Source organism: Mus pahari, chromosome 5, assembly GCF_900095145.1.
Source record: "Mus pahari chromosome 5, PAHARI_EIJ_v1.1, whole genome shotgun sequence".
In the NCBI taxonomy this organism is placed as follows: Eukaryota; Metazoa; Chordata; class Mammalia; order Rodentia; family Muridae; genus Mus; species Mus pahari.
This window is the reverse complement of record NC_034594.1, coordinates 2,579,650-2,605,135: the sequence shown is the minus strand read 5'-3', so window position 1 is coordinate 2,605,135 and position 25,486 is coordinate 2,579,650. Positions and strand designations below refer to the sequence as shown.

The window sequence follows — 25,486 nt, the reverse complement described above, 5'->3', positions numbered from 1 at the left end:
ACAAGAACTATATTCAGGAAAATCTAAGTGTTAAAACACTGCTGCAGAAGTTGTTCTTGTCTATGTATTGAACTTGGATGGTTAAGTACATTTCAGTTTGTCCTTTATAGAGCACAAAGGAGATTCTAACTACCAGATAAAGTGTTACAAGCTGATGGCCTCAGCACTCAGGAGGCAGAGGCAGCAGGGTTACAAGTTCAAGGCTAGCCTGGGCTACACAGTGAAACCCTGTAATAAAAACACAACCCCTTTATTATATAAAGCATTTATTTGTTTGGCAGTCGATGGGTTTTTTGTTTGTTTGTTTTTTGTTTTTGTTTTTTATTGTTTGTTTGTTCTTTATGTTCATGCCTAATGCCTGTGGAAGCCAGAAGAGGGCGTCAGAGACCCTGAAACAGAGTACAGGCGGCTTGGCTGTGAGCCACATTTGGGTGCTGGGTTGAACCTGCATCCTCTGGAAGAGTGGCCAGTGCTTCTAACCACTGAACTCTCTCTCCAGCCCACTAACTGCTAATTTTCAGTCAACTGTCCCTTCTCTTGTTAAAATTAAAGAGCTCCGCCAAGCAGTGGTGGCGCTCGCTTTTAATCCCAGCACTTGGGAGGCTGAGGCAGGCAGATTTCTGAGTTCGAGGCTAGCCAGGCCAGCCAGAGCTATACAGAGAAACCCTGTCCAAAAAAAAAAAAAAAAGAAGAAGAAGAAGAAGAAGAAGAATAAAGAGCTCTAAGCCTCTATGAGGAAGCAACTGAAATCAGTGCTAACACGAAATGTATTACTATAGTGTCACCTGTCCTGTGTAGGATGAGATCATGATAACATGGAGAAAGAAAGGAAAAAAGTAACATTTATATACTCTGCTCAAAGACGCATCCTTTCACTGAATTCTACAGTCTGGTCTTGGCTTGTGTTCCAACTGTCTACACTTGTAGAGACCACACTGCTTGTCTGAACTTTGAAAAAACCACAATGGCAAAAATGAAAGAGAAATTCTTGGCTCGTCATCTCATTGGATGTGGAGAAGGGATAAGCATAGAAGCTCAGAAGCCAAATGGATGGATAGATAGATAGATAGATAGATAGATAGATAGATAGATAGATAGATAATTGGATGGATGGATGGATGGATGGATGGATGGATGGATGGATGGATGGATGGATGGATAAGTAAATAAATAAATGCAGAGGCTGTGTGTGAAGAACAGCTCACCCAAGTAAAGACATTCCACTGTCAGAATCAGCCCATGGCTAGGGTCTGAAGTTCAGTGGGGTCAGAGTTGAAAATAAATTCTGACAGTTTGTCTGCCCTAAAAAGACTGAATCCACAAAGGTGGGTGACATTCCTAAGAAGGGAACTTCAAGAATCAGAACAGAACCCTCACATGCTTGCACAAGGAGGCAGGGAGACTAGAGGAAGAGGAACCAGACAGACGGGAGTGGGAAACCAGGAGGGAGAACAGGCATGTGTGTGGCAGGGAATGGAGAAGTAACCGAATCAAAGACCTGGAACGGGCCAGAGAGAACAGTGGCAGCCAACGCCTGTCCAAACTCCGCAAACGCATCGCATTTGTTGACAAGAAATGTTGTCTTCAGGGAAGCAGTTTGGAGCTCAAGGATGAGATAAAATTCTCTTCCTAAAGTAAAGGAGTCATAGGTAGGAGGGGTTTTGTTCTTGTTATTTTGTGACATGTGAACTTTACTGGAGAAAAATAGTCACTAGAGTATTTAAAATATAAATAGTGCCGATAAGGAAAGGGTGGGCGAATAAATGAGTGAGTGAGTGAGTGAGTGAGTGAATGAATGAATGAAAACTTAAAAAAAAAATACCCTAACAAATGGAGATGTTTTTAGTCCATAGAGATTAAGGGCTCACTGTTGTAGAGTAGGTGGGAAACAGAGCGAAGAACTTGAGGCATCCCAAATGTGGGATTTAGAATTCAGGCAACTTTGAACTGTGCTTGGAAAATATTCCAGGGAAAGCCTCCTGCAAGACTCAGTTTAGGTGTCTGATTAAACGCTGAGGCATCTGAACAATTTTCTCGAAGAGGAATCCTGTGGTATACTGGTAACATAGGGCAACTCTCTGAAGTCAAGGGGTGCCCTTAAAATCCCAGATGATACCTTTTTGTCAAAAGCCACGTGCGCAGGAACAAACTCTGCAGGCGGGGCTTGCTTGAGTGGCCCGTAAGTTAAGATGGGTGCCTTATTGGCCAGTTCATCCAGCTCAGCCTGAGACAGCTGGTTGTAGTGAAGCCGGTCTCCACCTATCCCCATGGTGGGACGTCGGACAACTGCATAGCCGTTCCTGTAGTTGAGTGTCTGACTTCGGTGGAATGCTGTTTTCTGAGGAAAAGAAGTCTAGCGTTAATAACCTCAGGTAAGTCTTTAAGGAAAAGAACTAACTTCCTAAACTACCGTGACTTAAACTTCTGCTTTAAGAGTACATTTTCAAAATTATGTGGATGTGTGTGTGAATGCACATGCCCTCAGATCTCAAGGATGGTCAGGTGGCCATGAGCCGCCCATTGTGGGTGCTGGGAATTGAACTTGGGTCCTCTGCAAGAGCAGATCTTTTTAAATGCTGAGCCATCTCTGCAGCTCCAAATGTTGGCTTTTTAGCATCACAGAACGTACATCAACATGTTTCACTGCATGAAAAAGCTTCATATTTTAAACTGATGCACTTGGGTCAGGAGCAAGGGGGAAATAGAAACCATCTAAGGTTAAAATAGAACAGCCCTGCTCATGTGATGCCCGATTCGCCTCTACCATACCACTTCATCTGTATTCTAGTTTTATTTTTGCTAATTTTGTTTTTCGTCTTCTCCAGAGATCATGAATCATGGAGTTCACCTGAAGCAACAACTCTTCTTATCACATTGACACTGATACATTCATATAAGCCTTTGAAAAGCAGCTTGCCAGCATATATGTGAACACCCAGCAACCCTCTCCTTACACACTGATTTTTAAAATGCATTCCAAAATTATGGGAAATAACAATATGCTTGAAGCTGACAAAGATATGTGCTATAATAGTGACAAAGATATGTGTGTGCCTATGATTCTTAAATGTTGGAAACAATCTAAACAACACACATGCGGAAGAAAGGAAACAATGGAGATTTCACGCAGTAGATTGTTATGCAAGAATTAAAATGGTTTTAAATACCATGCAGCAGCCTGGTAAAGTATCTACATTTATTAAGACAAAAAAAGAGCAACATATAAAATTATATCAATACACTATAATTATAAGCATGCAAACTGGAGTTGGTGAACATCCTGAACTAGGTGTTTCTAGATTATGTTCCTTTTCTGCATGAATACGCATTTGTTTGTTATCGGAAACAGAAAAAAAAATTAAAGGAGGAAAACAAAATTAAGGTTATATTAATTCAGTGGGGCTTTCACGTTCTTTATGGGGTTACTCTCAAATTGTACACATGCAATATGGTTAACATATCATGCATACATGATTTACAATCATAAACTTTATTTTTATTAAGAATAGAAAGAATAACTTAACTATCTCCCAGTCTCCTTGGAGTCCAGCCTATCCTCCCCTCTTCTCCTATGGTCTCTACTACCATAAAAGGTCTAGTGGTCTGGACTGAAGTATGTCCAAGACACTTCATCTTTCCATATAAATATTTAAAGTCTGGCACTCCTACCCACACTTGCAGAATCTCACAAATCAATTGATCCTTCCCTTGAGGGTATCAACCCAGCTTGGCTTTGATGTGAGCTGCGCATTCCTGTACACACGTGTACGTATAATCCGCACTCGCGGACACCATGTGCTAGCTGATGCTGCACAGCATATGACAATGTCTACAAGTTTTAGATCATATATAAATTTAAAAGTTCATTAAAACAGAAACTCTATGATGCTGGCCAGATACCATAATGCCAGACTTCTTTTAATCCAGTCCTTGAGAAATGGTGGTTGGAGATCATGGTGAGTCTGAGGACAGGCTAGGTTACACAGTGAACTTCAGGCTAGTCGGGTGAAGAGAGAGAGAAACCCTGTCTCAAACAAACAAAACAAACAAACAAACAAACAAAAAGGGATCACACTGAATGAGCTTGTAGCTTTAAAAGGTGACCATGTTATATCTTAATTCAAGACTGGAAGAGAGTCTGAATCCAATTTCTCGCCACACTTTCAACTGAAATTGAAATGTGTCCCCTAGAAAACAAGTGGATGAAGTAATTTGCCTTAAGAAATGGAAGGAGAAAGGTACGCGTCTGAATCATTAAACTGTATAAATACAAATGACCACTGGCTGACCTATGGTCATCACCACCCAATCTTAATGTTGACTCTTCAGAATTATTTCTGTAACTATGATAAATTTTTTTTAATGCCAAATGCTTTTGAGAGTTAGGGTTGGGAGTGTAGCAGTGTTTGCCTGACACTCACAGATACCTATCCTCGGTGACCTGCCTGTAACCCCACACTTAGGAGTCCAGGGGATCAGATAGATCCGGATCAGCCCAGACTATATAGTAAATGTGAAGTGAAGCCAACTGGGACTGCTTGAGACCTGGTCTCAACAGAAATGAACAAATAGTTAACCTGTTAGGAGGAAACCAAGAGACCAAATTACTGTTATCACTTGGCTTGAATTGTTTGTTGTAGTAGGGGTGGTTTGCTCTGAGTGTGTGTGGGGGGGGGATTTGAGTGTATATGCATATGCCTGTTTGCATGTATGTGGAAATACATATGAAAGACCAAAGTTGGCATGGGTAGGCTGCATCAGGTAAGGGCCAGTCAGCTAAGCTGCTTGCTTGGGTTCAGGTGGGTTCCAGGGATCTGAACTCCACTCCTCATGTGAGAGCAGCAAGTGCTTTATGCTCTGAGCCACTTCCCAGCCTGGCTCATACGTCCTTTTCATGCAGCTCCTGTTGTGTCTGGTTTGGATCTGCTGTTGTTCAGAAACAAAGACTAGCTATGTAGCCCAGGCTAGACTCAAATTGGCCATCTGTATGCCTCAGCTTCCGGAAAGCTGAGATTACGGATGTGCATTGCCACCCTGGACTTGTTTTTTATTTAATTTCATCTAGATTAGGACTATAAACAGTTGGGGCAAAGGAGTAAAATGCAGTCTGAACAGGAGCCCTGTGTGTTGGCACGTCTTCAATCCAATCAGTCTGCAGGCAAAGCAGGTGGTTCTCAAGTTTAAGGCCAGCAGACAAGATAACCCCCACCCACACACACACACAGTCTGAAAATGAATCATGTGTATATGTACACACACACACTACAGAAAGAGAAGCACCAAGTGGTTCATTCCTATAGTTGAGACGGGAAAAATACAAAGAGAGGAGGAAGAATGCTTTACAGAGAAAAACTACAAGAAAACCAGGATGCGGGGCGGCGGGAGGTGGGGGATTCAATTCTAGGGAAGGCTGAAGCTGGAGAGAAAAGTGACCCTTAACTCAGAAGGCCAGAGACTGGGGTGGGGGATGGGGGTGGGGAATGGAGACCCGTCAGGAAAGGAGTACATGGAAAAGATGCATACACATAGAGGAGGTTGAAGGGCAGTGACCCTGAGGATTCAGAAGCGGCGAGACAGACCCAGAATGAGGCTGCTGGGAGAGGATGAAGGCGCTGAGTAGGGTTACAGTGCAGCTGTGGAGGGGCCTGGAGACAGCCTGGGGTAATCGGGCCAGAAGGCAGGTAGATAGGGCAGGAAAATAAGAACAGGGCCACGGTGAGGACCCAGGAGGGTGAGTGGACTACCAAGAGGCCAAACAAAGTCGACAGAGGCTGGGATGCGCGAGGACGATGGAGCCTGCGGGATGAAGGAGGGCAGAGGCGAGCCAAGTGGACAACCCTTCGGGCTGGCCCTCACCGTGGAGTCTGTAAAGGACGAGCCCGGGAGAAAGGGCAGGCCGTGTACCGGGTTGGTCCCCATCGCTGCCCTGCAGCTGCCACCTCGGTTGCCTTTTGCCGCTCGGGTTACCCTGGCAACAAACAGCAATCGCCGGTCTCTCCAGACTCCGTGGTAACGCCAAACACACTAGTCGAGGGAGGGGAGAAGCGGCGGGGAGGAGGGGAGGATGTTAGGGGGCGGGGGAAAGGAGGCGGAGGCCAGGTGTGCGCCTGCGCACAGCATTACTCAAGTGGCCACTGGACGTGGCTAATGGGTGTGGCAGAGGTGGCTCCGCCCCTCTCCTTCCCATCCTTTTTCCTTTCTCCTCAGCCCCCACTTCCTGGCTCCCAGAGGATGCAAGCTAGGAGTGGTTTCTACGCAAGGCTGAAGGAGGCGGATGTTCTTAGGCCTTGGCTCGCGCAGTGAGGTCTGGAATTGGACTACGTCCCTTTAGATGAGTTGTTACAAAGGAGAAGTTCCTCGCTTAAAGTTAGTCCTCCCAAGAGCTCAGGCACCCTTTCTCTGGGAAAAGAGCTGCTGTCCGAGTCCAGACACAATGTACAGTGGTTGCTCCCCAGTGAAAGCGCGAAATACTTCAGACTCATACTTTGGGGAGGCTGGGGCTGTGGATTAGATTATAATCGACTGCATTTCCGTTGCTCAGACCTGATCAGTGAACTGATTGGAAGCCCCCGTCTCCCCAATCCCTCCGCGGCTTCCCGGTCCCCTCTTAGCTATCTGTTCCACCGTAGATTCCTACAGATTGTGTGCTGAGGTCTCAGAACTTTACTGGGTATCTGTTGACTGAAAAGCTGGAGAGTGCCTACCTTAGTCCTTGCTTTATATCTGTAGCATCAGTGATACATAAGAACCACAGAGGAAGAGAGAACCTTCAAAGAGAGATCGAGTCATGAGAAAGAAGTAATTCAGGGGAGTGAAATATTGTCAGTGTCATGTGTACTGCTGAGTATAGCATTTTCTGGACAACTTAATTTTTTTTCTTTAAAAAAAATTTAAAGTGACCCCATTCCTGAAAGATCATCAGGAAAAGAAAGAAACCAAGAGTCCATTAGCATGGAGAAATAAAAGATGCCCAGAGATTTGGTTCCATTATGTCTCAAATTCCCCAGGAGTCTGGTCTTTATAACATGTTTTCTGACCTAGGAATTTAGAGAACCGGTAGAGTATTAAGCCCGAGGGGGAGGACATAGCTCAGTATCATGGGTCACTTGCTGCCACCAGTTCAGATGGCTGCTGCATTAGCCAGGGATCTAGAGGAGCAGAATTGATGGAATGAATAAGCACACACTGACTGATGTTGGCTGTAGGTGCTGAAGTATATAGAGACGCTTACCAGGACGATGCTAAGCCTGCCTTTTCTGAAGGAGCAGGATGATGCTAAGCCTGCCTTTTCTGAAGGAGCAGGGTGATGCTAAGCCTGCCTTTTCTGAAGGAGCAGGATGATGCTAAGCCTGCCTTTTCTGGAGGAGCAGGAGCATTCATCCTTCTTGGAAAAGGCTGGCACCCAGCCAGCTCACTCCAGTGACTTTGTTCAAGTATTATACAAGGTTAATTGCGGCTGGGAAGGTTCTAGCTACCAAAGTTATCTTGCCCTTGCTGCCCATGAGAGCAGATGAGCCTTTTGACCACTGCTAGCCACAATCAAAAGTAAGAACTCCAGGTTTACCAGGAGCGCCTTAAAACCAAGGTTGATGCAGCTGCAAGCTCCCACATAGGACCAAGTGCAGATTCTCTAGAGAGACAACATTCCCTCAGGTTTCAAACAGTCTCAGATTAATTCTTAGTGTCTACTACTTGACCCAAACATAGTGAAGACTTTGCTGAAACATTTCACTTAAAGTCAGGCATAAAGTCTTTACTGTACCTTTCCTTTAAATCCAGACATAAATGCTTTACTATACCTGTCACTACAAACACACACACACACACACACACACACACGGACACACACACACACATACACAGAGACAGACACACACACGGACACACCACACAGAGACACGCACACATGAACACACTGAATTTTGGTTTATAAGAGTGGCTTACAGGCTGTCATCCAGCAACAACAGCTGTCTACCACCAAGGGTCCAAGAATTCAGTAGTTGTTCAGTCCACAAGGCTGGATGTCTCAGCTGGATGTCTTCAGTATATGCCAGAGTCCCAAAGACATAGACTCTAATGCCAGTGAAGGAAGGGACTTGCTAGTCAGAGCAAGCAGGCAAAGAGAGAGCCAGCCTCCTCCTTCCACATCCTTTATCTAGGCTGCAAGCAGAAGGTGTGGCCCAGATTAAAGGTGGATCGTCCCACCTCACAGGATCCTAAGGGTGCATCTTCTGACTCCAAATTAATTAATAAAAATCTCTCACAAGTATATCCAGCCACTTGGGTTTTAGTGAATCCCAGATAGTGTCAAGTTGACAACCAAGGATAGATACCATATCTGCTTTGCCTTTATGGCTGTTTATCACAGCAAATTACCTTGTGGGTTCACTAACTGGCATGAAGCTTCAGGGGCCAGGATGAGAATACAGTAAGTAACATCTAAAGCTGCTACTGGAGATGGCTATGATTAACTCACAAAATTCTTTTCCCGTACTTCTTTCTTTCTACTATTGTTCATTCCTGTCTGCCTCCTCCTCCTCCTCCTCCTTTGCCGCCCCCTTTACCTTCTTTTCTTCTTTTGAGACAGCACTTCATTCTGTATTTCTTGCTGACCTCCTGAAATTCTCGATGAAGCCCAGACTTACAGAGATTGGTCTATTTAATTAAAACCCTCAATGAATTGATTAGCATCACAGCAGTTGCTGAAATTTTTAAAAGTTTCCGCCATTGCACCGTCCCCAAGCCAGTGACTAGGATGACGATGGGGAGAACTAGTCATGATGAACAGCTCAGCCCATCAGCTCCCCACTCCTCAGTGCCTCAATGCTGCTGGGTATACAGCATCAGTGGTGAGTGACTCACCATGATAGGCTTAAACTCTCGCAGGCCCACGATCTCCCCATTCATATCAGTTCTCTTAAAGGAAACCCCAGGGCACATACACAAGCTTAGGGGACTATGGCTGAACAGTCTGGCTGCTCTGGGTCTATCTTCCCTGATGTGTGCAAAGGAGGGAGCTTGTGGGACTGGAAGGGTCCGTCACACCTGAGCAGATCGCTCCAGAGGAATAAGTTTGTGTTTGAGGAGTGGCTTCTGTTGGTGTACTTTTCTTTCGGAGTAACCCCTACTAGTCAAATGATCAACGGTGTGTCTTTTATTTTACTTTTGTACCACAGAAGGGCATGGATAGAGACAATTTCCTTAGTCTGTGGTCTTTAAAAATTGCTAACCATTTGGAAAGAGGAAATGCCAGATAGAGTCTCTGCAGTAATTTGAATATGGTCTGTCCACTGTGGTGCTTATGATGAGACATAATTGCTATGGTGACAGTGATCATGGCACGGAGAAAAGGTTTTGTCTTTGAGGTGACTAGGTCATGGGGCAGCTGCCTTTGTCTGGTGAGCGAGTTGTGACTAGTTATTACAAGAAAGGGCTGTTATGAAGCAAGGTACCTTTTGCTTGCTTCTTCAACTTTCTAAGGACTAGTAGTATGTAGCACATTAACACATAGTAGATGCAGACACCACCTTCTTAGATTATCCCAGCCTCCAGAAACTGGAGTCACAACAGAATTCTCTGTTCTCTCTGGTGTGTGCTGGTACATGGCTGGGATCCCAGTCCTTTGGAGAGTGTAGCAACTTTAAGGCTGAACTGACTTATACAGTGAGAGTCTGTCTCAAAAACCAAACCAAAACCAAAACCGAACAGCAAATAAGATAAGAACTGGAGGAAAGGGGGGGGGGATGCTGTGGTATGCTGTTTTCAGGGCATGGCATGGCCTTGCGTTCATGAAGGAAAGCAGCGTTAATTTAAAAAAGTACTTTTGCACAAGACATACAAAATTGGACCCATCAGAGATGGCGAAGGAGCTCAGAAGGCTGGAAGATATCACCCAGAGAACCCGATGGAACAGGGCCTGAAAAGTCCCCTCTAGGGACTATTTCATTGAATATCCATCACTTCTTTGACTCTCTATGAAGAACTGACTTCACAGTTTTCAATCCCATGGCCTCCCTACTCTTCAGTTGCTAAATTCCCAGGACAAATTCCACGTGGATCATCTCGGTGGAGATTTTGCTAGTCTCCTCTTTTTTGCTGGACAGAAATAGCAGGCCTTGACTTCTAGGTGAGGGCAAGAGGGAACAACTGGCCAGTGGCATGTCCCCAGAGTACCCTCGTCATACCCATTCCCATTAGCCTCATCCTCTGGAGCATCTTATCTTAAAAGAGGACTGACCTTGTCAAGTGTCACACACACGCGATCCCAGTACTCTGCAGGGGAGGCAAGAAGTGTGCTGGCTAGTCTTATGTCCCCTTGACACCCAAATTAGAGTCATCTGAAAGGATGGAGCCTCAACTGAAAAAAAAAATGCTTCCATAAGATTCAGCTGTAAGGCATTTTCTTAATCTGTGATTGAAGAGAGTCAGCCCATGGCTGGTAATGTCATTTCTAGACTGGTGGTCCTGGGTTCTATTTAAAAAGAGAAACAACAAAGCAGTAAGAAGCACCCCTTTATGGCTTCTGCATCAGCTACTGCTTCCAAGTTTTTGCCCTGTTTGAGTTCCTGTCTTGACTTCTTTCAGTGACCATCTATGATGTAGAAGTGTAAGCCAAACCAACCCTTTCCTCCCCAGCTTGCTTTTGGTGCTGGTGTTTCATCACAGCAATAGTAACCCTAAGGCACACATTAAGGCGTCGTCTTAAAAGCAGGGGTGTGAGTTGGTAGGAGATGGCTTAGTCTGTAAAGTACTTGGCAGGCAGCCATGAGGACCTGTGTTCACGTCTGTGCACCTATGATGTCTAACAATTAGATAAGAAAACTCCACCTTCACTTACTGTAAGTAAGAAATTCAAAGCCTAAGGCTCGCAGTTAGCTGGGAGTCATTTGACGTTACCTCCACGGAGGGTGGCTAGCCAGATAAGTACTTTTACTCGTGTTGGGATAATGATAATTATAGTAGCCAATGTACAAAAAGCTGGACTATCAGTGTCTAATCCTACTGTTAATATATAATGGCTTCAAACAGGAAGCAAATTGATGGCGTGACTCAGACTCTCCCCATTGTGATGGTTTTCCTAAGAATGGCCTCCGTAGGCTCAAGTATTTGAATACTTAATCATCAGGGAGTGGCACTAGTTGAGAAGAATTAGGAGGTGTGACCTTGTTGGAGGAAGTGTCTTCCTGAGGCTGGGCTTTGAGATTTTAAAAGCCCAAATAAGACAGGCTCAGTGTCTCTCTTCCTGCTGTCTGGAATCTGAACACAGAACTCTCAGCTACTTCTCCAGTGCCATGGCCGGCTGCTTTCTTTATCAGAGTTTTGCTGTGCTCATGGTGTCTCTTCACAGAAAGAGAACATGGAATAAGACATCCATGTACTCCAAATGTTATTATTTTCCACCCGAGTAATAAGGAAAAACATAAGAAACTTGGCCCAATTCAGTTAGAATTGGAACATGTACTTCTGGATGTGCTGACATAAAACAGGGTCCCCTCCCCCTGCAAGGTCAAAAAAAGAAAGTTGTACTGAAGTGTTGTTTGGGTTAAAAGCATTTTATAATGCCTGAAGATAGGGTTGATGATGAGGTAATAAGAACTGCTCCTATGAATAAAGAGGTTGATACTGTTGTGGCTGGTGGTTTATAGCTACAGTAATAAAGTTGATTGCACCTAGAGTTGATGATACACCAAATAAATGATGAGAGAAAAATGGTGCAATAAATGCTTTGTTGTGGGCTAGGCTTCCCACTAACAGTGAATATACAGTTTAGCTTGCACCTGCCCCCACTTCACCTGTAGGGAGACGTCAGAAATGCATGCTATTAACTTGAAGAAATGCTGTACCAATCACTCAAGGTGCCAGTTACTGAAGCCATTGATTATTATAGATACTACTATGAAACGATTATTACAAACTTATGAGCTATAACAATACATTATAAATTTAGTCATCACCTAATGGCTCCTAATTGATCTAATTTTGCTCATATTTGGTGACTTATTGTAGTTCCTCCTTTCCCTGCCTATGCCTCAAAAAAGAAGCCATAAAGTCCCTTTATCTTGAGAATAATTATTCTCAAATACCTATGTTAACATAGGTACTATAGCTGAATAAGCATTAAATTATAAGTCCAAAGACAGAGGTTTAAGACATCAAAGAACCGTTGACTAGTAACTGTTTCCTAACTGAATATTTTTTACCTTAATCCACTCACAGCTGTGAAAATAAAAGACAATTCCTCATTTAGCACTGGAGAGATACTGAAGCCCTCCCTTCATAAACGACGCTGGAGTAATAAAGCTTTCAACTGTATACACACGCACACGCACATGCGCGCACACACACTCACACACACACACACACACACACACACACACACACACACACACACACACACAGAGAGAGAGAGAGAGAGAGAGAGAGAGAGAGAGAGAGAGGTGGTTGTAAAGATGGTGGCTTTGATGGCATCAGGATGGCTGACACTCTTCTACATACATATACATATATGTATACATACATACATGCATACATTACATATACACACATATATATTACATATGAAAAATATATAATCATGGTTAGAATAAAATTGGCCCAGGGAGTGGCACTATTTGGAGATATGGCCTTGCTGGAGTAGGTTGTCACTGTGGTTGTGGGCTTTAAGACCCTCATCCTAGCTGCCTGGAAGCTAGTATTCTGCTAGCAGCCTCAGATGAAGATGTAGAACTCTCAGCTCTTCCTGCACCATGCCTGCCTGGATGCTGTCATGTTCCCGCTTTGATGATAATGGACTAAACCTCTGAACCTGTAAGTCAGCCCCAATGTTGTGTATACACACACACACACACACACACACACACACACACACACACACACACATAGTTTCATGAAATCAGTGAGTGAGTGAGTTCCTGTGAGTCTATTGATGCATCAAGCTCTTCACTGAAATCTGTGCACTGAGAAGTCCTAGTGAAACCCCAGACAGGATAAGGTATTGGCTGGAGTACCGACATTTCCAAGACATGAGATCTTGCTCTGCCAATGCAATCCAGATGGAAGGGACCTTACAGATGAAAAGAACCATAAGCAACAGCCAATCATTGGCAGTATGGGCTCTGTCGGGACCTTGATACAAACAATTAAACCTCATGTTATTTATAGCATTTGCAAAGTCATCAGGAATCAAATACTAGACATTTAATGATGTCAAGGAATTGGTTAGTATTTTAGACATGGTAGAAGTATTATGATCTTTACTTTGAAAACACTTCACCTTAACCAGATGTTAGATTCCTATAATTTTTGCACTGAGGCCAGTGGATTGCTACAAGCTCAAGGACAGCCTGTGCTACATAGGAAATTCTAAGGCAATCTGGGTCACAGATGGCCAGTCACCCAGTCTCTGAATAAGTACAAAAGTAAACAAAAGCCACGTAGATTTAAAAAGAAGGAGAAATCTCCATCCTTTAAAAGTAATCGAGGAAGCATCTTGGGGGAAAGTGCCTGGTTTGCTGACAGGGTGGGGCTACACATGAAATCAGGCTACGAGGGGTTAATTGCCAACTTGATTGCATAAAGATTTGTTATACAGTTCTGTCTGATTTTGTCTATGTTGGAAGTTTCTGCAAAATGCAAAAGCTGGACAAGGGGAAGAATAGGGGAAAAGGAAGAAATAAGAAAGAAAAAAGAAGAAGGGTGATGGGGAAAGAAAGACAACCTCTGAACGACATAGAAGTAAAGATTCTGATTCTCAGCCAGGTAATGGCAGTGCTCGCCTTTAAAGCCAGCACTTGGAAGGCAGGCACAGATGGGCCACTATGACATTGAGGAGAGAGAGTTCTAGGACAATCAAAGGACTTGATTCTGCCACTCACTTGCCAGTTCTGGGACCCATTGGAAATTTGTTAACCTCACCCTGGTTTTGAAATGGGATAATAATAGCCAATGATAATAGCAGCCATACTAATAAAAATTATAAAATTGTTGAGAGCACAGAATGAGTTAGCACATATCAGCTCTCTTGGTAGTTATTAATACCGTGTAAGTGCAATGACTATGGTAACCTTTGTCTGCTTGCTAATTCCTGAATGGATGGATTGAAGGGTGGATGGGAACTGGGAAAGCTATCGATGATAAAATTAAGGTACCACTAAAAAAGAACAGGGAGGGGGCCTCGTAAAATGTATTCATTTTTCTGTGTATGGGTTTTTGCTTGCAGAAACGTCCGTGCAACATGAGTGTACAGTTCCTGAGGAGGCCAGAAGAGGGCACCAGATTCCTTGGAACTGGAGTTACGGGTCATTTGGAGCCACCACAAGAGTGCTGGGAATTAAACACTTTTTGTGCTATCCATACTTTCATTCGTCATGAGTTCCCTAACTGGGGCAGACATTTATTCACAGCTTCCCATGGATAGTGCAACACAATAGTACGCGCGTGTATGTGCGAACACACACACACACACACAATTGTGCATGCTCAGGCATGTGAAAGCCTCAGAGCTGGCTACTTTGTTTTGAATCAGGATCTCTCTGTGGTTTGGAGATTGCTAACTAGGGTGACTTGCCAGGAAGTCCAGGGGTCCTCCTGTCTCTGCACCCTCCGCCCCGCCCTGCACCCAGCACTGGATTTACAAATGTACAATATGGTACCCATTTTTAAAAACATAGGTTCTGGGGATTGAAATCCAGTCTTGGGGTTTGCACAGCAAAGCATCCTTTTGGCATACTTTTTGTGGGACTCGACACAAAACAGTTGGAAATTAAGATGGGAACGAAAAGATCATGATGAGGGTTCTCCTGTAGACTTGGGGACTACAGTAACAGAGGATGGGTAAGCAGGCCTGTCTGTGGTTTGGGGACCCTGCCCCCCTGATGCCTAGGAGAGTCTGTGATAATGGGAACATGGCACTAGAAAAGAAATGTGGAAGAAAACAAAAGAAATTCCTCAAGATATAGCAGAACACCCTCTCTAACTCTGTGTCTCCGAGAGGATGACACACATCTCATCCCATCCTGGTAGAAAGAAAGCCTTCCCAAACGCAAAGGTGCCCTGCTCTGGAGAGAGATGCTTAGAAGCCCAGAGAGTGGGTACTGGCCTGTATACAGAACCCAAAGCATCCTTGTACTGGCTAGCTTTGTGTCAACTTGACACAGCTGGAGTTATCACAGAGAAAGGAGCTTTAATTGGGGAAATGCCTCCAGGAGATCCAGCTGTAAGGCATTTTCTCAATTAGTGATGAAGGGGGGAGGTCCCCTTGTGGGTGGTGCCATCTCTGGGCTGGTAGTCTTGGTTCTATAAGAGAGCAGGCTGAGCAAGCCAGGGGAAGCAAGCCAGTAAAGAACATCCCTCCATGGCTTCTGCATCAGCTCCTGCTCCCTGACCCGCTTGAGTTCCAGTCCTGCATCCTTTGGTGATCAACAGCAGTATGGAAATGTAAGCCAAATAAACCCTTTCCTCCCCAACTTGCTTCTTGGTCATGNCGTTTGTGCAGGAATAGAAACCCTGACTAAGACAATCCTGCTCATTGTAAACAGTGGTAGTGACTGCCAATAGTGTTTGCTGAAGGCAAACAGCCCCAATAGCCAAGCTACGGCATTACTTGTATATCAGAATCAGATTCCAAGAGACAGTATACAGAACACATATTTCTTTAGCTGTTTTTGAGAAAAAGTTGGCTCAGCCTGGAATAATGCTCATGTTTACATGAATGAGAAATGAAATACACTTACAGCATCGTGCCACCCAAAGACGTATGGAGAGGTAATTTGAGGCCAGTTGGTGGTTCTTTAAGCAGGTTTATGGTCTAGAAAGTCTTTCTGAGGATTGTAGCTGAATACTGGTGCTGAGTGCATATGGAATTTCATCTCTGGTAGTAGCCAGCCCAGCAGTGTCACTCTGAGGAAAAGTGTGGCCAGTGTGTGCAGAAATGCACCGAGAACTGCACACAAAGGTTTGTTTTACTACTGAAGGATGTGAAGGGAATCTATATCCCACCAGTCTCTCGATTTAAAAGCTCTCCGAGTTCACACAATGACATGGGGGAACATCTTTTTTTTTCCTCCTATGTTTGCTTGATTCTGATGGGCAAGAATGGGAGCTTCAGATCCAAAGGCCTGCATTTCTGGGAGATTCTATTACCAAACCAGGTAGTCCTGTGTTAATTTATTTGATTTATGCCTCAATTCCTTATTGTAAAGTAGGGGCAACAAAAATGGAAAGTACTAACAGGCTCTCACACACCCCAAGGTGTGTGTGTGAAAGAAATGGAGAGAAAAACTCAGGATTAGTCAAGTGTCATAAAAGCTGGTACAGTTATTTATAGACTCTGCTGATGAGGTGTCTTTCCATATCTGCCCAGAAAATTACCCAGAGTACAATTCAAATGCTAACAGAATGAGGAAGAAATATTTGAAGTCTTTCTAGGAATTAGAACCCAGCATCCTGAGCAGTTTAAAAATACGCTGGGAACAATCTGCCACCCCCAAATGTGTGCCCACAGGAAGGCAAGAGCTTGCTGGGCCAGGCCCAAGAATGAAAGAACTTAACAATAACCTGCTTTTGTGTAAATGGAAGGAAATAGAATCATAATGAGTAATTGATAATTTAAAAAATTAAGAGCAACCAGAACACCCACCCCCACATTTCCTGAAGTTTCAATAAAGTCCTCATAAGGTCTCGTGTGCCCCATCCTAACCACCTACCTCTGTTCTCACCATTCTCCTTTCTAAGCTGGTACACTTTGGAGAAAATACAGAGCCCTCACTTCCCTTTCACAATTGATGGGACTGGGGATGGAACCCACCCAATAAAGCACTTGCCCAGCAATCGGAAAGCCCTGGACTTGACCAGAGTCACTGCATAAGACCTTGCTATGATCACAGCACTCTGGAGCTGTAGGCAGCTACATAGCAAGTCTGAAGCCAACCTGTGCAGCATGAGACCGTATCAAAACCATAGGGCTGGAGTGATGGCTCAGCTCTTCAGAGCTGATGGTGGCTCTTGCAGAGGACCTGGGGTCAATTCTCAGCACCCACATGGTGGCTCACAGCTACCAGTAACTCCAGGTTCAGAAGATCCAGTGCCCTTTTCTAGCTTTCATGGGCCCTTTACAAATTAGAAGCACAGGCATCCTTAAAGGCAAAACACCACAGTCATAGAATAAACCAAGCCAAGCCACGCCACGTCACGCCAGACCTGTACACTCACCCTAGCTCTCCCGCTCAACCCCTTCCTGACTTTTTCTCCTGGCACTGACAACTTCTAACACACCGAATACGTCATCTATTCGGTTTTCTGTTTCTCTACAACTAAGGGGACTGTGTGCTTTCTTTGCTACTGGGTTCCAGGTGCTTAGAGCAAAGCCTAGCTATCTGCGGGATGACTATCAGTGCAGGGCTGGGCGGGCTGGGCTCGCTGGACTCGCTGGGCTCCAGCTAAAGGCTCTCTAGCACAGTCCTTGCTGGGTATCTGAGTCTGAGGAGGCATGTCATACAGTTCTCTCAACAGAAGAGCCAGTGTGCCACCTACTTTGTCTGCTAACCTGGCGTCATCAGGCTACCTACATAGCGTAATGTTGGGAGGGGGTGCAACGGAGCTCTCGGTAGTCCTGTAAGCTGAACTGAATGAAGACTGCTGATTTTGTACTTTATAAAATGAAAGTAGTCAGTTGCTTAAAAATCTTTAGTTCCTTCCCCTTCCTCCAGGGAGTTTTAGATGGCATTAACATACATTTTACGATTGAAAATGGTTTGATAAAACCTTTTTCTTTTCCCTCAAAACATTTGTTATTAAATAGGTCTATGGATTATCTTTTCCTCTCATTTTTCTACATTTTTTTCAATAATCAGACATTGCTTTTAAAAAACAAAACAAAACAAAACAAAACAAAAAAACCCCACCTTTCCACCCATCTTTCTGCGCAGCTCCTTGAAAGGTGGGGAAACCTTTGTAAAGCTCCACCCTTCTACTCTTAGCTCCTGTCGGAGAAAGCCAATTGCTTGGGCAAGGGACAATCCCACTGACACGTGAGGAGGATTTGTGGCTAGGCAAGATTATCAGACAACTTTCATGGAAGGATCCAACACTATTTTCAAAACACTCTGTGGATCTGACTTTGTGATCCACTCAGGCTGACTCTGAAGAACACAACAATGCTCTCTTTGATAGCCACCGAACTTGTGTGTTCAGCTCACGTTAACAGCAAAAGAAACGGCACAGCCACTACCACTTAGAAGGTGTTTGGGACCAGAAGTTGCAGTGGGGTTTTGGAAAGCCCAGGCTGCGTGGGACTGTTTCATACAGACCGCAGATATTTGGAGCTGGTGCTTCTGATTAGCTTGGGCCGTGAAGTTTTCTGAAGGGAAAACATTTGAACATTACAATGAGTTCTTGAAACAGCACCATCTATCACATCCCCTCTAGATCCGCAGTTCTTGCCCAGTGGCTCGAGCCCCTTCCTTTGAGGTCCAATGGCTCTTTTACAGGGACCACCTGAGGCCGTCAGAAACACACATACTGCAATTCATAATAGCAAAATTATAGTTACGAAGTAGCAACGAAAATAAGTTTATGGCCTGGGGTCACCACCACATGAAAAGCCGGAAAGTTGAGAGCCATCATCCTGCATCCATAGAAACCATTTGGCTTTACTTGACTTATACTAAACTCAGAAGCTCAACTGGATGTGTTAAACCTGATTTGGTCAGTCCTCTTGGAGTTTTAAGATACCATGAACACGTCTTTCTATAAGAATCATGACACAACAAAACTCTCCACTTTAGATATGCTAGCAAGCTTATTGTTTGATTTTTTTTTTTCTAAACTTAACAAATCAGACACAGGAACTCTTGTGGAAAACCCACATGACCTTTATGAAGGATGGGTATTATGTTCCTGAAAGTTCTATATTGCTTTTTGTAATTCATTATTTTTCTATCTCAAAATAATATAGGCCAAATCAATTCAAAAATCCAAGATCTTTAATAAGATTGTAATGTAGCTAGGAATATCTATGCAATTATAATTCAAGTCTGCTGAGAAATCAGCTCCACATTTCTTCGAACGGTAGTTTGTTCTGCAGTAGACTTATTTTTGAAAGTTTTTATATCTTCCTAGTCTTATATAGATGTAGCGTTCAAAGGTTGGCAGTTGTCAGGCTAAACAAAACCCAGCTTTAGAATGAGCTCTGGGTCCAGGCAGTCCTTGTCAACTTTCTTTACATTATCAACACGACAAAAATCCATGTACAAAATCTGTTTAATGATTATTCACATAAGTAGGTTTATAGAGACAGAAAAAAAATCCCACACTTTTTCTTTAACCAAGCAAAACACAGTTCTAGCGTGAACAACAAGCTCTGAGAGTTCACTGAGTGGGACAACATCGCCCTCTGGAGGATGCAGGCAGAACTACAGAGCAGTAACCAAACAAATGGAGGGCGGCAGAAACAGGGCTCTGCATTCTATTTCAAGCTTCCAGCCCATGACTTACACTAGTGTTACTGAGAGACTTAAGAGCTGAAATTGTAACCATGACATCTTTAAGAATTTTAATATTAGTTTTATTAGAATTGGATATGGTGTTGGTGCAGCCTGTAATCCCAGCTCCTTGTCCAACTGCGACAGGAGAATCAATCCAGAGTTCCAGGCCAGCCTGGGATATACAGCGAGGTCCATCTCGAACAAAACAAACACCAAACAGCCTTCCCCAGCAAACAAAAGTCAGGATTCTGAAACGAGAAACAAGGCCCCCCCATGTATCCAGTGTATCCTCTGCTTGAACTAAGTAGGGCCTTATAACAACCCACAAGAATCTTATTCATGAGAAAGCGTAGATGACCGAGAGTGTAATCTTATCAAAGGCATTTACATATTAATGGGTTGAAAGTCTTAACTAAGAGAGACAACAACCAAGATTTCTAGTTTTGGAGAGCAAGATAACTGAACTATCTCCCTTATATCTTTTTAAACATTATGCTGATTTTGCAGGGTGGCCAACTCCATTGTAAAATCAAGAGGCACGCATACTCTTTACAGTTCTTGGTTGTTACTTTCAAACTAGCCTAGCCTTTACCATACTGATAGGCCCATTTCGATGACACTGTTTGAGGACTCTGAAGAGTTAAAAATCACCCATTTTGTGTATGCATTTGTAAAGGCATTTGCATTATTCCAATTAGATACTGGTGTTTTCAGGGAAGATCACAGTCCCCCACCTCAGTGCCCCCCCCCCAATATCTATTATACATACACTGTTGCTTGGTCTGGGTTGCACATCAATGGGAGAACTCTTTGTTAACATGTTGCAGGTCTCGGGTTCAAGTCCCAACTCCATAGAAATCACTTTCTTTTTTCTTTCTCATCAGTTCCCAAGTCGATAGTTAGCAATAGTTGTATAATTAAACTAGAAACCAAATGCCAGTATCTCTCATTTCTCATGGGTGTCACGGACCTGTGAGGGACAGAGTTCAGTTTCACCCGGGCTGAAGGACCATTGAACACCACAGGTCTCTGTCCACAAGACTCAGAATGCCACGCCTTTAGCCCTGCCACGTGGGAGGCAGAGACAGCTTGATTTCTATAGAGTTCTAGAGTTCAAGGTTAGCATGGTCTACATAAGGATTTCCAGGACAGCCTGGGTTATACAGTGAGATCTGATCTCATAATAATAATAATAATAATAATAAAATCTTTGTTCACAGACACCACCACAAGAACACCTTCCTCCTCCCTTTCCTCTCTTGCTTCCTACCAACTTTTACAAGAATACAGTCTTTGAATCCATAACAACAGAATTTCTAACACTTTCAGGTTCCCATTTTAAATAGAGCCTCACTTGAGCAGTTACACATACACACCCTAACCAGCCTTTGCTAAGTTCAAACCAGTTCAGTTTGCTAACATTCCTTGGCATGAACTTGACCTAGACAATCAGAACCTTGGGTCACTTGGCTACCACAGGCGTTCATCTTGACCATGAATGAACAAGAACCCCATCTAGTAGAACAGTGCAGGAGACCATGCTTTCTTCATTTGAAAGCAGTAGGGACACTTCTGCTGACCCTCTCACACAGATTAATAGTTAATTGACAAGTCACTCTAGCTTTTTGGGATTCCTTTTTTCTTCTTGTCCCAAGAACACAAAACAGAAAGTTCCATGTGTGCAAATATTAAAATAAAAGAGTTTAGACATTCCCATGTATAAGGCACAAAATTCACAAGTCACTCACACACACACACACACACACACACACACACACACACTAGAAAACAAAGGTTTTAAGACTAGCCAGAGGAGGTTCGTTAAAGTGGAGTTGGAAACTTAGCTTCCTTTTTCAGTGCACAGGGACCTTGTACTGATAGGAAGTGCAGCCTGTGTGTAGAGGGCACCTCAGCCCTTCCTCTACCACAGCCTCCTACACTGGATTCATGCAGAAGACAGCCTCGGGGAGAGCTGTGTGGCGGCAGGGAATGTCTCAGCTGAAAGCACCACTCCCCTCACTTCAGGGGCTGGCAGCAATAGCACAAACAGTGCCTTCGGCCACAGGGTGCCTCGTTCTTACTCAACAGACCTTCCGGGGCCAACAACGGGGAGCACACATTCACCCCTCCTAGGACCCATTTTAAGGTTTCTTCTCAAGTCGGAGGTGGAACTGCCTGTCTGAGGAGCCTGAACTGGGGTAGCTGGATTGGTCCTTCATGGGGCAGCATCTAACAGAAACTTGAACCTTGGATCTTAGGATCCTCTTGAAATAGTCGGCTTTCTTGAAGACTTTAGAACCATGCTTTTAAAGGACTCTGTTCAAACCTTCAGACAATCAGTCTCCTGACCTGCAAGACAACCCTAAGTGGCTTCCAGTTAATACTGCAGTCCTCAGATGTAGACTACAAGGGTCCCTTGGGCAGCAAACAGGCAAGGACAGCCGTGCTTGCTGGCTGGGTCTCCCGGCAGCTCTTGGCACTGTTAAATCTGTAGGTGCTTCTGTATTCCATGGGAATCAGCTTCCTGAATGGTCATATGGCTCCAAGCATTTCCTGGAAGTGTAACAGCCGCTTTGGGATTATGTTACCATGCAGACTAGGGGGGAGAACAGTAGCACTTCAGGCAAATTGGCCAGCTTAGTTGGTTATCCTGAGAGAAGAACCAGTGGTTGAGACCAGGAATCATAAATTGAATGGTCCATTTTATCTAAGAGTTTCAAGGAATCTTCTTGAAGATTCTGGCTTTTTCCCACCCAAAACAATCTGAAATCCTGATAAGACAGAGTCCGTGGGTCAGTTTACCCAGACACCAAGCCCAGCAGCGGAGGGTGGCTGTTCTGTTAGGGTGAAGTTACTTGGTAGTCCAGTTTAATTATCTGTCTAGTTTCAGGACTACTCTTTGGAAGCCACGACCAGAATTCTGCTCATTGCTCATGGGTGAAGATGGTTCTCCTTAGTTTGGGGTCTCATGAATCTCAGCCAAGACCTCTCCCCAAACAAGGCTGTCACCCAGACAGAAAGGGAACGCGCTGTTTTAAAACTCTCAAATGGCCTGCATTTGAAATTCCATAGCCATAACATGCCTTTGAAAATGCATAATAATTTTTTGAGATAGGGTATCATGTATCAAAGGCTAGCCTTGAACTCACTATATGTCAGAGGGTGACCTAGAATTTCTGATCTTCCTGCCTCTGCCTCCTTGAATGCTACTATGCTGGCTTTGGTGGCCCTGGGAAATCAAACCCTTGGCTTCCTGCATGCTGTATAAGCACTCTCTACCAATTGGGTTTCATCCTCAGCCCGTAATACATATTAATTTAGAAAAAAAATCAAAAGTCAACTGAAAAATAAAAAGTCAACTTCTATTATTAGGTCAAGTTTTCTCCAAGTCACAGTAGCCCACCTCCACACCTTTCCTCATTTGAAGGACCTCAGGAATCTTTCTTAATCAGTCTGTCCTTGACCTTGTTTCTCAGGAGGGAGGCGGTGGCCGCACTGCAGGCAGCTAAAAAGAAAAAGGAGAGACAGGCGCTGTAGACAGACAGGGGACCGTGGCGCTGGAAGAAGATCTCATGGCGTCCCTGGTAGTCCAGAAGAATGGCCTCCAGCTGGGAGAGCGTGCAGACGGACAGGAAGGCGTGGAAGATTTGATGTCCGTGGCCCACAATGTCACAGGAACCGGGGAAGTACTTCTCTGGGACAGGGCACGAGAAGAAGTATGCGCTGACGAGGAAGAAGAGGATCTGGAGGGTGTGGTACCAGGCCGCCTGCTCCTGGCAACCGGCCAGGTGGCAGAGAGCCACGCGGTGTGCCACTGGGCTGATGTCTAGGACAAAGGCCAGCCCTGCTGGTACCACTTGACAGATCTTCCGCATAACTGGATAAGGCCGTCGGTAGCGATACTTGGCATAGCAACAGCCAGCGCAGGAGAGCCAGCCACAGAAAGCAGCGGCCGGCAGGAAGAAAAGCCAGAACCGCTCATACCAGGCCTGGTCGGAGCTATAGAAGAAGTGAGCCAGTGCGCTGCCATACTGGTAGACGCTGACCCCGACGTAGTCCACGAAGTAGAAAGTGTAGTGGGACAGCTCTGATTTGGACTGCAGCAGGTGGGCCAAGAGGCTGCAGGTGAGGTAAGTGATGGACGACAGGATAAAGAGCAGCAGGGGGAGGGTGTGGGGAGAGGCCCACTGCAATGCTCCTGCCTCCACAAAGGCCCAGAATCGCAAAAGGACCGCCAGGGCCGCCAGCAAGTGGGTCCAGACGTTGACCACCTCGTTGTGCTTCTGAAAGAGGCTGAAGAAGTAGTAACGCCACTCGTGCCCCGTGGGCCGGTAGCCCGTGTGGATGTACGGCTCCCTAAAGAGCTGGGGCACGTCGGTTTCTGGGACGGTGCACGGCATCTTGGGAAGCCCTTCTTCCAGAATCTTGGGCAGCCGGCGCAGCTGCTGCCCGCTCACCGACAGGGTGCTCAGGCGCTCCAGGATGGCGGTCGTCATGACAGCGGTGGCCCTGGGCTCCGCGGGGCTCAGTTGGACAACCTGAAAGAAAGAGAGGAAAACTGAGAGACAAATGTAGCTAAGGTGGCCAAGGAACTCTGTCTTTTCATAATGGACCACGGCTTGCTCAGATAACCCTGGGAAGCACGGAAATCTGAATGGGTTCTCTGGGTCTCATTTTCTTTATCTGTACTGCGGAGTTGCAGCATCCTCCGTCACTGTGGCAACATTCAGACTCCTTGGTTACTGGTCTCTACAGTGTGAGGGAGAGGCATCTCTTGTATAGTCTCCCCTGATTTAGGAGTAAGATCTAATGATACCTAGAAAGTAAAGACCACTACACTTCCTAGTTACTTCTTAAATATAATCAATCAGTTGTCCTTGGATTATTAAGTGGGTTAAAATAAAAGAATAACTTTCAGTTGGGAATGATGGCATATGCCTATAATCCCGGACTTTGAAGGCTGTCAGTTGGAGGGAAGCCTGAATTCCACAGTTCAAGACCACCGGTGCTATAGGTAGCAGTGTCTTATCAATAAATAAATCAATAAATAAAAGACTGACAGATAACTAGGGAGTTTGAGGCAGCCTTGCCTACAAAGTGAGTTCCAGGACAGCCAGGGCTGTTACACAGAGTAATAACCCTGTCTTGAAAAGCCAAAAGTAAATAAATAAATAAACAAACACACACACACAAATAAACATGGTATCTATTTCTTCAGCACCCACCTAGTCTGAAACTACTCACTAATCTTCCTGGAAACTTCAAAATCTAAGGCAAGTAATTGGCCAACACTGAAGTTAAAGGCAGATTATTTGTCGGTGAGATTTGCAAAGAGCAGTGCACACTGTGGAACATCTGGGCAGTGTGAAGCCATCATCTCTGAAAAGCAAACGTGCTGGGCATGCTGGTGCCCATCTGCAGAGCCTCTTCCTGGTCCAGGCCTGTTACTGCAGTGAGGCCTAAGTGGGTCAGCCACAGAAGCCCAGGCGCACCGAGCCCTCTGCTGGCTGACTGTGGAAACACAGCTTTTTCTTTCTCTTTTAAGATGAATGTATTCTGCTAAGCATTTTCTTCTTTTATTTAAAACGAAAACATTTAATTTGCTTTTTCAGTGTGTGTGCGTGCCCGTGTGTGTGTGTGTGTGTGTGTGTATACGCGTGTGCGTGTGTGTATGTGTGTGTGTGTGTGTGTGTGTGTGTGTGTGTGTGCGCACACACGCATATACTTGGGTGCCATGGCACAAGGGTAGTAATCAGAGGACAAGTGGAGGAGTTAACTTTCTCCCTCTTTCTGTTTCATAGGTTTCTGGGATCAAATCCATGTTGTCAGGTTTGTAGTAAGGGGTCTTTACCAGCTAAACCCTCTCAACACCCTTTTTCAAGGTCATTTTCTTAGTTCTATACTCTCTACCTGACCAAGTCTGTAATGCCTAATATTCTTTTTATTAGATATTTTATTTACATTTCAAATGCTATCCCGAAAGTTCCCTATACCCTCCCCCCGAC

General features: G+C 44.6%; 2 protein-coding genes across 7 annotated transcripts in view; both read right to left on the bottom strand.

Annotated features, from left to right (window-relative positions):
- Positions 1-21,036, bottom strand: part of Efhc1 (EF-hand domain containing 1) — a 59,320-nt gene extending 38,284 nt beyond the window's left edge. Inside the window, exons 1-2 of one of the 2 annotated variants that reach the window (XM_029539041.1) lie at positions 20,251-21,036; positions 2,117-2,338 (exon numbers count right to left, since the gene is read on the bottom strand). In XM_029539041.1, coding sequence (XP_029394901.1) covers positions 2,117-2,338; positions 20,251-20,334 — 306 coding nt within the window. In that variant the 5' untranslated portion in view covers positions 20,335-21,036. Of the gene's footprint in view, positions 1-2,116; positions 2,339-5,856; positions 6,022-20,250 lie in introns of those variants that run through there. The other variant, XM_021199075.1, reaches the window with a different exon arrangement.
- Positions 21,037-21,123: 87 nt separating this feature from the next.
- Positions 21,124-25,486, bottom strand: part of Paqr8 (progestin and adipoQ receptor family member 8) — a 51,192-nt gene continuing 46,829 nt past the window's right edge. For 4 of the 5 annotated variants that reach the window (XM_029539043.1, XM_029539042.1, XM_029539045.1 and 1 more), the window contains one exon: positions 21,149-24,019. In XM_029539043.1, coding sequence (XP_029394903.1) covers positions 22,913-23,977 — 1,065 coding nt within the window. In that variant the 5' untranslated portion in view covers positions 23,978-24,019 and the 3' untranslated portion in view covers positions 21,149-22,912. Of the gene's footprint in view, positions 24,020-25,486 lie in introns of all 5 variants that reach the window. The other variant, XM_021198390.2, reaches the window with a different exon arrangement.